Source organism: Ranitomeya variabilis, chromosome 4, assembly GCF_051348905.1.
Source record: "Ranitomeya variabilis isolate aRanVar5 chromosome 4, aRanVar5.hap1, whole genome shotgun sequence".
In the NCBI taxonomy this organism is placed as follows: Eukaryota; Metazoa; Chordata; class Amphibia; order Anura; family Dendrobatidae; genus Ranitomeya; species Ranitomeya variabilis.
The window spans coordinates 267,796,057-267,809,879 of record NC_135235.1 but is presented as its reverse complement, the minus strand read 5'-3'; the positions used below and the strand labels follow the sequence as shown (position 1 = coordinate 267,809,879).

The 13,823-nt window shown below is 46.0% G+C and overlaps 1 protein-coding gene across 8 annotated transcripts in view; it reads left to right on the top strand.

Moving 5' to 3' along the window:
- The first annotated feature begins 915 nt into the window (after positions 1–915).
- The window catches only part of CADM1 (cell adhesion molecule 1), a 239,394-nt gene continuing 226,486 nt past the window's right edge, over positions 916–13,823 (top strand). For 2 of the 8 annotated variants that reach the window (XM_077249828.1, XM_077249825.1), the window contains exon 1: positions 917–1,086. In XM_077249828.1, the coding sequence (XP_077105943.1) occupies positions 1,011–1,086 (76 nt within the window). In that variant the 5' untranslated portion in view covers positions 917–1,010. Of the gene's footprint in view, positions 1,087–13,823 lie in introns of all 8 variants that reach the window. The other 6 variants (XM_077249833.1, XM_077249827.1, XM_077249826.1 and 3 more) reach the window with 5 other exon arrangements.

The window sequence follows — 13,823 nt, the reverse complement described above, 5'->3', positions numbered from 1 at the left end:
ACATCTGCAGTGGACGCTCTCCAGTCTTTGCTGTGTAACCATTTAGATGCCGCCACCAATCCCCGACAGCGGCCTATGACCCGCTCGGCCTCCGCCGCTCACCGGTTCCTACAGGCCGATTTGTTCTGGGTCATTTTTACTGTATAATGAACATTGTAAAAAGAAAATGTCAGAAAACAACGCAGTAATTGCTTTTTTTAACTATTTCTCATTTCCAGTACATTCTATGGTCAAATAAATTATTTAATTCAATTCTACGACTCATCCCGCAAAAAACAAGACGTCACACGGCGATGTAGCCGGCAAAATTCACTGCGGGGTGAAGGGCTTAAAGGGGAGCTCCACCCGCAGCACAGCTGTCTGGCTGAGTCATCAGTAGTCTCCTCCATCCTCCCCCGGTCCGCAGCAGCGCTGCTCACACCGGGGCACCATGTCAGCCCTCTGTAGCTCCTCCTGGACCGCAAGGACTACTGTGACCGAGGGGCGGGGCCATTCCTCTTCGTTTACAGGGTGTGTCCTGATGAGCAGCTGTGATTGGCCAGCAGTATATTATGGAGGGCCACGCCCCATCTGGTAACGCCTGCTTTCTCTGCATATTTCCAGCTGCAGCGCAGTGTACGGCGCCCGCCTCTCTCCGTCCTCCCGGGCTCCGCCCCCGCCTCTCTCCGTCCTCCCGGGCTCCGCCCCCGCCTCTCTCCGTCCTCCCGAGCTCCGCCCCCGCCACTCTCCGTCCTCCCGGGCTCCGCCCCCACGTTCGCCGTGATTTGCCTCTGCCGTCGCCGTGTTCTCAGATTTACTAGCGCAGCGGCCCCGCCCCCGCAGCAGCCACACCCCCAGCTCACACACGTGGTCAGCTCGGTTCACACCTTGACGTCACGGACCGACGTCAGTGGGCGTGGTGCAGAGGCGTGTCCGCCATAGCTGTGCCGGCCTCCCGCTGAATGTATTAGCATATGATTAGCATGTGATTATCGCCGAGCGGAGGCTGCAGAGTGAAGCAGGTGCCGAACATGGCGAGTCAGCCCGGAGCCGCTCTCCGCCTCCTCCTCCTGATCAGCGGGCTCCGAGCCGGACTGCTCCAGCAAGGTACCGGGGCTCCGGGGAGCGGGCAGGGGGACGGGAGAGCCGGGGGAGGACGGCGGTCGGGACAATGGGCGCCGGGAGAGGGAGCGGGGATCGGCGGGAGAGGAGGCAGGAAGCCTGGAGCGGGAGAAGGGACAGACGGGGAGCGGGAGGACTGCGGAGCCGGGAGGGGAGCACGGGGGAGCAAGAGAGGGGTGTATGAAGGGGAGAAAGAGGGGGGAGAGGAGCATGAGGGATGTATATATAGGGGGGATAGAGGGGAGCATGAGGGGTATATGTAGGGGGGATAGAGGGGAGCATGAGGGGTATATGTAGGGGGGATAGAGGGGAGCATGAGGGGTATATGTAGGGGGGATAGAGGGGAGCATGAGGGGTATATGTAGGGGGGATAGAGGGGAGCATGAGGGGTATATGTAGGGGGGATAGAGGGGAGCATGACGGGTATATGTAGGGGGGATAGAGGGGAGCATGAGGGGTATATGTAGGGGGGATAGAGGGGAGCATGAGGGGAAGAGAGGGGGTGCATGAAGGGGGGAAGAGGGGTAGGGGAGAGGGGAGCATGATGGAGAAAGTTGTGCACGAGAGGGAGAAGAGGGGTGCATGATTGGGGAAGAGAACAACATGTGGGGTAAAGGGAGTGCATGGGGGCAAGAGAGGAGGATCATGTGGGGTAAAGGGGGTGCATGGTGGTGGGGAGGCAAGAGGGGATGCATGGGGGAGGGGGAGCATGATGGAGAAAGAGGGGAGCATGGGGGATTCATGGTGGGGAACATGTTTGGTGGAGTATAAAGGCCATGGGGAGCATCATGGTGGAAGCCTGAGGGGATAAGGGCTAGTATGGTAGAGAGGGGTCCACAGTGGGGAATGGGGGTGTGTGACGGAGTGAGGGCAGTGCAGGATGGGGAGTGATGGAGAAGGTGGATATTGGGGACAGCGAAGTTCAGGGTGGAGAAGAGGAGGAAACTCTGGAGGTTGTGGAGAAGTAGCTGGAGGGGCAGGAGTGTGAGGGGGCGGGGGGCAGCACAGGACCTGATGGGTGCAGGTGATGGTGGAGGTCACCAGTGATGAGGACCCCCTGGGCTCTGTGTAAGGGGCGATATTTGGGGTCTCAGCCCCTGATGGTGACCAGTATGGGGGAGACCGAGGCTGAGAGGTGAAATGAATGGGGGGGGGGGGGGGGGGGGTGATGGCCGGAGAGGAGATCTCACATGAGAGAGAGAGAAGGATCAGGGAGATGAGAGGGAAAGAAGATGAAAGGAGAAGAACAAAAGGGAGGGAGAGCAGCGGCGGAGCCTGGTGCGGGGACCCGGCAGTGCGGAGCCCCAGTGCTTCCCCCTCTGCCGGGCGCCCACCTGTTGCCGGCTGGCTGTAGCTGGTGCGGACCCTGCTCTGAGGGGCAGCGCGGGGGACTGTGCTCTCCCTGCACTCTGGGGGTATTGCACATTTTGGGGTCCTCTCCTGTATAAGAGCAGAGATCTCTGCCATGTATGGTGGGGGGCTCGTACACGCATGTTCCCACCGCTCTGTGCTGTGGCGTATCTGTATTATTTTTCCTTTGCCGTCTTCATCAGATGATACATTTTGATGCTAAACTTGCAGCCATTTTTGGGTGTTCGTTCTTTCTTTCTTTCCTGGCTGCCATTGTGCCAGCCTTGTTTTTTTTTTGCAGGGATGAAGCTGTATTTACTTTTGAGGTTTAGTGTGATGGATGTGCGTCTGCTGCTGGACCCCCCCTCCCTGCTCTCTGGGGGCACTGAGTGTAAATGGGGAGGACTGGATCCAGCAGGGGGCTGCTTTTTCTTTCTTTGGCTGGGGGTGGGTGGGTAATGGATGCGCAGAATTAAATCCCAGTATCTTTTCCTTCCAGTATGCGGGCTGTTTTGTTAGTGCATCTGTTCATGTCTGCCATAGAGCACATCCCCCTCCGCCTCCTCTGCTGTTGCCTCCAGTTGTGTTTCCGCAGTCTCCCTCTTTTCCCCCCCGATCCTGATGCTCGTGTAACGTGTAAAGTGTCTGCAGTGCCGCTCTCTCCAGCTTTTCGCCTTCCTATAATTTCGCCTTCGTGGATAGGACTCGGGTCTCTCCTGTTTTTGCAGCAGAGCAGACACGGGATGAAGCATCGGGAACACAAAATCTCTTCGTAGGTTCAGGACGGCCGGCGTTATCCTTTTTTTTTATTATTATTATTTTTTTTTTGGCTGCTCTCATGTTTTTTTTTTTTTTTCCTTGGGTTCTTTGGAGATTGAAGCTGCAACTGTTCTGGCGCCGCTCCGAATCAAGAGGGCAGTGTTTGCATTTGGAGAAGAAAAACCGAGGAAACATTTCTCTCCAGCTCCATGTACAGCACACACATGCAACTCGCTGCAAAAGCATTTGTCCAACCTTTAGCCATCACTGGGGGAAAAAAAAAATCCATCCACTCTCCACCCATCTTGCAGTTGTTGTTTTTTTTTTTCTTTTTTTTTTCCTGAACACTCTAAGTCCAGAAAATATTGCCGACGTGTCCACCACTAAGCACGAAGACCTAGACCTAGAACAGCCGGTCACCAGGAATTAAAAAAAAAAAAAAGCCTGTGGTTTCCCCCCTACCCCCTTCCCCAATAAATCTGTAAGGTGTTAGGTATTGTGCACACGTGTGGTCTCCTGACTGCCCCTTGTACATTACATTTTGGCTACATTATAAGGGATAATTGGCAATCAGTGATACATGTTACTGTTGACTTATCTTCCACGTTCACAGTGATACATGTCGTCTTTTTTGGTTACTGTTGACTTATCATCTTCCATGGTCACAGTGATACATGTCGTCTTTTTTGGTTACTGTTGACTTATCTTCCATGTTTACAGTGTTGTCTTTTTTGGTTACTGTTGACTTATGATCTTCAACGTTCACAGTGATACCTGTCGTCTTTTTTTTGGTTACTATTGACTTATCATCTACCATGGTCACAGTGATACATGTCGTCTTTTGGTTACTATTGACTTATCATCTTCCACGTTCACAATGATACATGTTGTCTTTTTTGGTTACTGTTGACTTATCTTCCATGTTCACAGTGATACGTGTTCCTTCTTTTTTTTTAACGACCCCCATCCTTACTCTATAAGGCTGCTGTTATGGCTTCTGGGACCACCCATTGTGCAAAGCCTCATCCTTCCACCATCATTAAACCACTTCGTCCTTCCTAAAGCCTGTAATGGTCCCCCAGAATCTTCCTCCTCCACCAATCCCAGCTCTTCTCCTTTCTTCCGCCAATGACCTGTTCCTTTTTCACCCCATTTATTTTCTCTTTCTTCTATCCAAGAAGTGAAGGATTTATTGTGCGCTCATGAAAATGTTGGGTTAGCTGTCGCTTCATGTTTAGTAGGTGGGACAAGTAATCCCAGGCAACAAGTAGGGACATTGGGATCGGTCGCTCTTACAGGAGGCATAGAGTACAGCGGCTGGAACAATGTATTTAGTGGACAGGTTGCAAAAAAATATTATTTCTATCCATTGCTTATATTTTTTTGTTTCCAAGAGTAGGTGGTGGGAAAGAACTGGATGTTGAAGTCATGTGATGTTGTGTTTTTTGTTCTTTTTTAATTGCAAGATTAACGCCTTGCAGCGGATGCTTATCTAATTATCTTGTTGTTAGTAGATCTACAGAGACTGAGGACTATTTCCAGGGATTTCATTAAATAACGAAAACTGTGGATTTCTTAAACTATGGGTATGTGCACGCTAAATCGTCTTGCAAAGTTTGAGATTCTGTTCGAAAAAGTTTTTGATAAGCTCATAGCTCCGAAAACTCCTACAAAAAAACAAAAAAAAAAACAAAAGCCCCTCCCTCTATACATAGGCAGTTTCTGCCCTGAAAACTTCTCAAAAAGCCGTCTGTGTACATAACCAGTTTCTACTCCAAAAACTTTTCAAAGAAGAAACCCTCTAAGCGTTAAGACCAGTTTCTTTTTCAAAAACATAAAAAAAAAAAAAAAAAAAAAAAAAATGTGCGCACAGCTCCAAAAACTTTTGAAAAAAATCCTTTGTGCAAATAGCCATTTTCTGTTTCGAAAACTGCAAAATAAACCTTTGTGCATACAGTCAATTTCTGTACTGAAAACTTATTAAAAAAAAAAAGAATATTTTGGGGTGGAAACTCCAAATCTTTCTGAATATGACACAACTTCTCTAAGTTTTTGAGATTCTCATACAAAAACTTTGCAAAACTCCTCTGACACTGAGCGGAAACTTTCCAAACTTCTCAAATGTAGAGATTCCATTCCAAAAACTCTGCAAAACGTCTCCATGCGCGCATACCCTAACATGGGTTTCATAAGGATGCCCAAGATATCTTCACTCCCTAATTAGTAATTTTAGCATAAACTGGGGTCACTTAAGGCCATATTAAGTCGTCCCCCCAAATCCCCCTTCCCCATCTATTCCGATCCATGGTGAGATATCTGTAAAGAATTTTATAACTGTGCCTCAAAAACAAGCACAGATGTGGCTACATCATCCCTGTCTATAGCCCCATTCATAACCTCCGTCATTTCGTCAATCTTTTTTTGTAGGTCATTGATGGCCGGCTGCTGGAGAGGCAGCAGTAGTATTTTTCTGCCTTCATATCAGGGGATTGCCTTTGTTTATATGCGGGTGTTACTTTTGGTAAATATTGACACTTGTGTTGTGATACTTTTGTATTTAGAATTTCCGCACAAACTTTCAATATTGTGTTCCTTGTTTTCCAAGCCAGGGAGTAAAGCGGTGACTGTGCCAAGAAACTTGTTGCAGCTTTTTTTTTTTTTTTTTTAAATTCTGAAGATTCTTATAATGTTGGGCCACTGAAAAATTAACAAAATCGTCCATTACTAGTTTTCAATGTGCAAATAGCCAATGCATCTAGAAGTTTGCGGTTTTTAGGGGGATTCTTTCAAAATGAGAAATTATATTTCAATTAAATTATATTTAAAAAAAATAAATAAAAAAAAATAACCATATTATTTTAATTGATGTAATGGGCTTTGAAAGTCTACCGAATACTTTTCTTACGGATTATTAGGCGGTCCACAAGGAGGTCTTGCCGAAAGTTTTGCGACTAAGGCCAAAAGTTGGATTGCTGTTCTGTATGCGGCGGGCAGCGCTGTCGAGGATGAGACGTTCTAGTAGGACTTGAACAAAGGGATTAAAGATGTTGTAAGCCTGGAAACGTGTTTCTGATAGAATGGAGCCTAGACTGAAACCTGTTGCAGGAAATCTCATCATAACTTTAATGATTGGATAAATATTTTGTTTTTTATTTATCCATCTTTTGGAACTTTTTTTTTTTTAAAACTTAAATGCGTGGATTTGGGGCAAAAAAAATATCACTTTTGAAATTGGATTACATGAACAATTTTGCACCTTTTTTCCTTCTATAGCTACTGTGTATTGCTGGCTGCGGAGTGAGTTAACTGAGAAGCTGTCAGCGAGCCCACAATGACTGTCTGATGAGGAGTTTGTAACTCTCATCTTTTTGTAAGTTTTAGCTCCACAGATCACAACAAAGTTAAATGTGAAAGAAAACAAAAGAGCCTCTAAAAGCCAAACTTTGCCACATTGTTAATGAAAGCCAATTGTAAAAATGATATTAAGCCGCAAATGCATGCAATTAAGAAAAAAGAAAAAAAAAATTTTTTTTCCAGAGGTTGACAACCCATTTAAGTGGTTGCCTTATAAAGAATTTTAGGATAAGATATCTCACATTAATTACTCTTCTTCTGAATTGCAAATTGGTAACTAACAGTAGAAGAAAAAATTAAAATCTTTTGCTCATTCAGGTCATTCGTGGTCACAGAAACCTGTTGGATTACTAAAAACCATTTTTTTTCTTAAACCTGAGACATCATACCTCGTGTATGTAGATAGATGACTGTGCAGATCCAGAGACGCGTTACATACAGTCATGGCCGAAAGTGTTGGCACCCTTGAAATTGCTCCAGAAAATTATTGCAATTACACATGTGTATTGGAACAACACAAAAGGCAAATTGGACGTAATTTCACTCAACCCCAAAAATGGTCTGAACGAAAGTGTTGGCGCCCTCAACCTAATATTTATTTGCTCCTCCTTTGGAATAAATAACTGCAATCAATCGCTTTCTAAAACCCTTCACAAGCTTCTTGCACCTCTCGGCTGGGATTTTGGACCATTCTTCTTTTGCAAACTGCTCCTGGTCTCTCATATTTTGCCTGCTCCCAACAGAAATTGTAAGATCTCTGCACACGTGTTCATTGGGATTTACATCCGGACTCATTGCTGCCACTTCTGAACTCTCCAGTGCTTTGTTTTCATCCATTTCTGGTGCTTCTTGAAGTATGTTTAGGGTCATTGTGCTGCTGAGACACAGACCCCAAATCCTTTGGTAATCTTCAGATTTCATGATGCCTTAAACAGTCAATGAACCCAGTGCCAGAAGCAGCAAATCAACCCGGAAACATCTCTGAACCTCCACCATGTTTTACTGTAGGTACTGTGTTCTTTTCTTTGCAGGCCTCATTCCGTTTTCGGTTAAAGGGAACCTGTCACCCCCAAAATGGAAGGTCAGCTAAGCCCACCGGCATCAGGGGCTTATCTACAGCATTCTGGAATGCTGTAGATAAGCCCCCGATGTATCCTGATGAGAAAAAGAGGTTAGATTATACTCACCCAGGGGCGGTCCGATCCAATGGGCGTCGCGGTCCGGGGCCTCCCATCTTCTTACGATGACGTCCTCTTCTTGTCTTCACGCTGCAGCTCCGGCGCAGGCGGACTTTGTCTGAGGGCAGAGCAAAGTACTGCAGTGCGCAGGTGCCGGGAAAGGTCAGAGAGGCCCAGCACCTGCGCCCTGCAGTACTTTGCTCTGCCCTCAACAGGACAGATAAAGTACGCCTGCGCCGGAGCCGCGGCAGGAAGCAAAGAAGAGAACGTCATCGTAAGAAGATGGGAGGCGCCGAACCGGACCGCGACGCCCAGCGCACCGGGACCGCCCCTGGATGAGTATAATCTAACCTCTTTTTCTCATCTTTCAGGATACGTCAGGGGCTTATCTACAGCATTCCAGAATGCTGGAGATAAGCCTCTGATCACCGTCGATTTTGGGGGTGACAGGTTCTTTTTAAGGCAGCACCAATCTTTAAGGGTTTCCTGCTTTTGGCACCAAACTTGGTGCAAAAGATCTTTTGAAAATAAACTGATCACAAAACATCTCTCTGCTTGCACCCTCGGCGATCGATCAGTTCCAAGCTTTGGGAAAAGTGGGATATTTCTCTGCAGCGCCCCTACAGGGCAGATGAGGCATTACAAGCTATCCATTCATATGAGCGGGTTGTGTGTGACGCAGGACAGAGCAGGACTTCCAGAGTCAGACGCGCTTTACTCTGCCTAAAAGATGAATAAAACTCCCCACAAGAGTATTAATTAATAAAAATTTATATATATAAAACTTGACAGCCTCTTTAAGAAGGACCTGGAAATGTAACAGTAGAATACAACATTATGTAACAAAGGTTAATAACATAGGAAATCAAAGTGTCCTAATGATGGAGGCACAGCCTCTTTAAGAAGAACAATCCAAAGTCTTCAAAGACCGAAGCCATCTGGATTTCCTACGTCTATGGTCTCTCCAAAAAGGTGGGAGGGTAATTAATATTTCAAAGGGCTTTGGTTCGTTACAGCTCCAGCCCATAGATGTATCAAATTTGTTGCCAGTTTACTTCCTCTAAAGTTGTTCCATAAAGAGTTCAAAAGATACAAGCATCTCAGCATCGATTGCTCAAGAGCCGCCGCCCGGGGCCAAACTTTAGGATCTCTAAAAAGTCCTCCACACTCAAGACCAAGGTCAAGCAAACCCAACAACATTGGTGGATGAACTGACAGTCTATTGGGTCTGGGGGTCTCCCAACTCTCCCATGACTGATGATGCTGGGGGTGAGAAGGATCGAGAATTTTTCCCGGTAGATTAGCCGATGCCGAAGCAGTCTGGTAACGGCTTGTTCTTCCAATTAACATGAATAGGTTTGGCAGAAATCGGGAGAGCCATCGGCCATGTGAGCGCTCGCGCGTCAGCTATCCGGTGTTTAAGTCCAGCTTAAATTCATACTCCGCAAGGAAATGTAAGCCAAGCAGAGAACATTGCAGTTACATACGATACCCCAAAAAAAAGAAAAATTAGGGTTGGCCCAGAACAGGCGATGTCACTGAGTCATGTAAAGCTGAAGTGGTGAAGTGAGACCCCTTCCGATTATCATCTTTGCAGCCAATCATGGGCTTTAGTAACCAGGTAATAAGAACCATCACTTCCTTTCCACTGGTGATGGTTCTTGTTACCTGGTCACTGGGTTACAGTCAGCTTCTATTATTTTTATTATTATTTGGCAATAAATCCATAAACAGGAGAGCACCTGTTAATGAATTTGGCACATCTTTCCATTGCCGCTTGCCACTGCCAGAAGGGTCCAGGATTGGGGTCCGGCCAAGCTTCGCTCACTTTATGAAAAAAAAATGACATAACTGGCTGGAATCAGCAGAAAAACATCAAACTACTAAAGATTTTTGTGCAAAGATTTTGTGACATTTCAAGCAGTTTTATGCCAACAAAACCGTTAGACGGATTTAGTAAATGTCTCCCTCGGATTTTGCTCCTCCTGAGTTCTACAGTTCTAAGCTGCAGTAACTATTCTACTGGCTTCAGTGCTGAAATCTTCTGGCAGTCCATGCTGGAATGTAGATATTCAGTCAGGACCGAAAGTTTTGGCAACCTTGAAAGTGTTCCAGAAAATAAAGTATATCTCCCAGAAAATTATTGTAAATACACATGTTTTATTATACTCCTGTTTATTTCCTTTGAATGTATTGAAACATAAACAGAGAAAAAGGCAAATTGGATATAATTTCACATGAAACCCCAAAAATTGCCTGGACAAAATTGTTGGCACTTTTCCAAAATTGTGGGTAAACAACTTTGTTTCAAGCATGTGATGCTCGTTCAGACTCACCTGTAGCAAGTAACAGGTGTGGGTAATATGAAAATCACACCTGAAACCAGATTAAAAGGGGAGTTGACTCAATCTTTGTATTTTGTGTCTGCGTGTGCCACACTAAGGATGGAGAACAGAAAGAGAAGAGAACTGTCTGAGGAAGAACCAAAATTGTTGAAAAATTTCAACAATCTCAACTTTACAAGTCCGTCTCCAGACATCTTGATGTTCCTTTGTCCACGGTGTGACACATAATCAAGAAGTTTACAACCCATGGCACTGTAGCTAATCTCCCTGGACAGCAGACAAAAATTGATAAAATGTTGCCATGCAGGATAGTCCGGATGGTGGATAACTAGCCTCAGTCAAGATCCAAAGAAATTCAAGCTGTCCTGCGGGCTCAGGGTGCATCGGTGTCACAGCAAAGTATCCATCGACGTTTGAATGAAATGCTATGGCAGAAGACCCAGGAAGACATTACTGCTGACAGAGACAAAAAAGCTAGACCGCAGTTTGCCAAAATGAACACGAGTAAGCCAAAATCCTTCTGGGAAAGCGTCTTGTGGACAGATGAGACCAAGATAGAGCTTTTTGGTAAAGCACATCCTTCTACTGTTAAAGGGCCACTGTTCCCCCCTCCAGCCGTTATAAACTAAAAGAGCCACCTTGTGCAGCAGTAATGCTGCATTCTAACAAGGTGGCTCTTTTAGTTTTAGGTTCAAGTATACCCCAAATAAAGCGTTTTTATACTTAGCCACAATTCCTGTCTCTAGCCAGGGAGGCGGGTCCTCACTCCCCAGCTTGACCAGCTCCTCTGCCGTCACTCCAATGTTCAGGCGATTTCGGCGCCGCCCCCTCAGCGCTGTTATCGTTTCAAAACCAGCACCTGCGCTGTGTACTGGTGTCCTGCGCAGACGCAGTAAGCTCTGGCCGTCTGATGTCCCAGCCAGGCTTGCACACTGCGCCTGCGCGGGCATTGCGGCCAGCCACCTTTGGAATCCCCGCACTGTGCATAATGCATAACACAGTGCGGGGCGGGGATTCCAAAGGTGGCTGGCCGCAATGCCCGCGCAGGCGCAGTGTGCAAGCCTGGCTGGGACATCAGACGGCCAGAGCTTACTGCGTCTGCGCAGCACAGTAGTACACAGCGCAGGCGCCGGTTTTGAAACGATAATAGCGCTGAGGTGGCGGCTCCGAAAGCGCAGGAAGATTGGAGTGACGGCAGAGGAGCTGGTCAAGCTGGGGAGTGAGGACCCGCCTCCCTGGCTAGAGACAGGAATTGTGGCTAAGTATAAAAAGGCTTTAATTGGGGTATACTTGAAGCTAAAACTAAAAGAGCCACCTTGTTAGAATGCAGCATTACTGCTGCACAAGGTGGCTCTTTTAGTTTATAACGGCTGGAGGGGGGTGACCGTGGCCCTTTAAGGGACTGTCCAGATCTGACATATTAATTGCCAATCCTTAGGTTATTAATATCAGATCAGAGGGGATCTGAGACCCGCCATCTCCAAGATTTATGCCGAGACCACTGGTGCACAAGGCTGGAGGAGCACAGCTCCCCACATCATGTTGTGGCCACTCTCAGTACTGCAAGTCAGATCACATCCACTTTAGAATAGGACTGGTTCTTTTTAATCAGATAATTCTAGACCTAGAATTTGCCTCCGGTCCATTTGGATCAGTATTCGTTTAGATTGCAAGCCCAGAAGACGAGCATTGCCTTATGGTTTGTTTGGGTCACTTTTTGCTGTTTCTTGCTCTTCTGAAGATTTTTTTTTATTTATTACTACTACTACTACTACTACTACTACTACTAATATTATTATTTATCTATTTATTTATAAAGTGATAAATGGACAGAGGATTGATGTGTCTTGGGATAGAGACTGGTTTTCAGTGTTGGCTTTAAGATCCGAGCATCTCATTACCAGTGAGTGATCTTTACTGGTTTATTCGCTGCTTGGGGGGTCTCAAAGACCTGTATTAAAAAAAAAAATACAAAAAAATTTATATATTTTTTTTTTTTAGTCCTATCGCACCATCTCCAGAGCCAAGTACTCCTGGGATTAGAAAAAAACAAAAGTGTAATGATGTCCCAAATAGTATAACGCTGCATCCGTATGGGAAAATCCACCCTAAATTTTGCCCTGCCAGACCGTGGATGAGGCCAGTACCGCTGTCATGTTTGATCCACGCTCACCTGGACACGCCGCCGTAGCCTTTGTAGGCGCCCTACACGTCTCCTCCCCTTATGATCAAGGATTTTTGGGAGAACACGACTCCTGCCCCCGTCGCTTGTCCTTTCCCTTGAGTTTAGGGTGCAGCGTTACTCCCCGTTCCCAGCGCTCCCACCAACGAACTCGGTGACCTAAAACGCGTCGATAGTGCAATCGCAGCTATTTTTGGGGGGCTATTTATGGGAGGGGGAACAAGCGAGTCTTTGAGGGACGTTTTAGTTGACAAACGAGGGGGTTGTTGGAGGAGGACGCGGGGGCCTGGAGCAGGAGGGCTGGAGTTGTCGTCTCCTCTGCCCAAACAATGCGCCTATTCATGACTGTGTCGTACATGCACCGAGTGAATGAGGGCTTTGCTGGCGGGCGGAGGAACGGGTCCCCTTTTTACTAATGAATGATCCATCCTGCGTGTAACAAGTGACATTTACTTCATTTTTTTTTAATTTTTAACCCTTTCCTCTCCCTCATCTGTGGAGGTGTTGTAGACCTCAGCAGGACATCCGTCCGTCCCTCGGGCTGCCCATTCCCGATCTCGCGGATTTACATCCTTTCTGGTATTCCATCGATTGTAGAAAATGTTACATTTTATTTATTTATTTTATTTTTTTCTCGTTTCGATGGGAAAAAGGGGGGAAGGGAGGGAAGACATGCAGCGTTGCTTTAAATTGAGTATTTCATCTTTATTTTTTTATTTATTTTTTAACTCTGTCTTGATGATATTTCACGCCTCATTTGTTCCTTCGAATTGCCAATAAAATGAACGCCGTTCCTTTTGTAACATGCTAAATCAGGCGGCGCACAAATAAAAATAACTCTGCATGCACCCGAGGGTTTGCCAAGCAGACCGCCGGATCTGAAGTGGATTGCATCCCCCCCCTCATCCCCCTGCTGCGGCCGCGCACACAAGTCATAGGAGATTACATGGGACTGCTGGAGCGAGGCTTTGTATATGTGCGTCCTTCCCTGTCTGAGATACAGACTCCTATGTGCACATGACAAATGCAAAAAACCCTCAATGAGACCGTATTTTTCATGAAAATGGTACATTTTACGCAAGTAGAACCTTTAATGGGTAAAATTCTATCCCAATATGTAATGGGTATAATAATATTCGCAAATGCCTCCAATTAGAAATGTAGTATAGTTCTTCTGATTAGCAATGTGCAGGGCATTTCATTAGCTTGGCTATTAGTGGTCATAACCATGGATACCTAACTCACTATATGAGTGAAGAGTGATTGTAACCATGGATACCTACGCTACTGCAATGCCTTGTACATGTGGTAAGTGACATGGCTAATCAGAAGAACTATACTACAATTCTAATTGGATGTTTGCTAAAATTATTATTAGTAATAATAAATAATATTTATAAATTTATATATTTATATAATACAAATTTATATATTTGTAAAATATATTTATTACACCTACTACATGGGGGTAGGCTCTTTCAGATGGGAATACTCCTCCTTTAATAATATCAGATTTTATCCTAAAGTTGCCCTTGTGTTTTTTTTAGAGGCTGC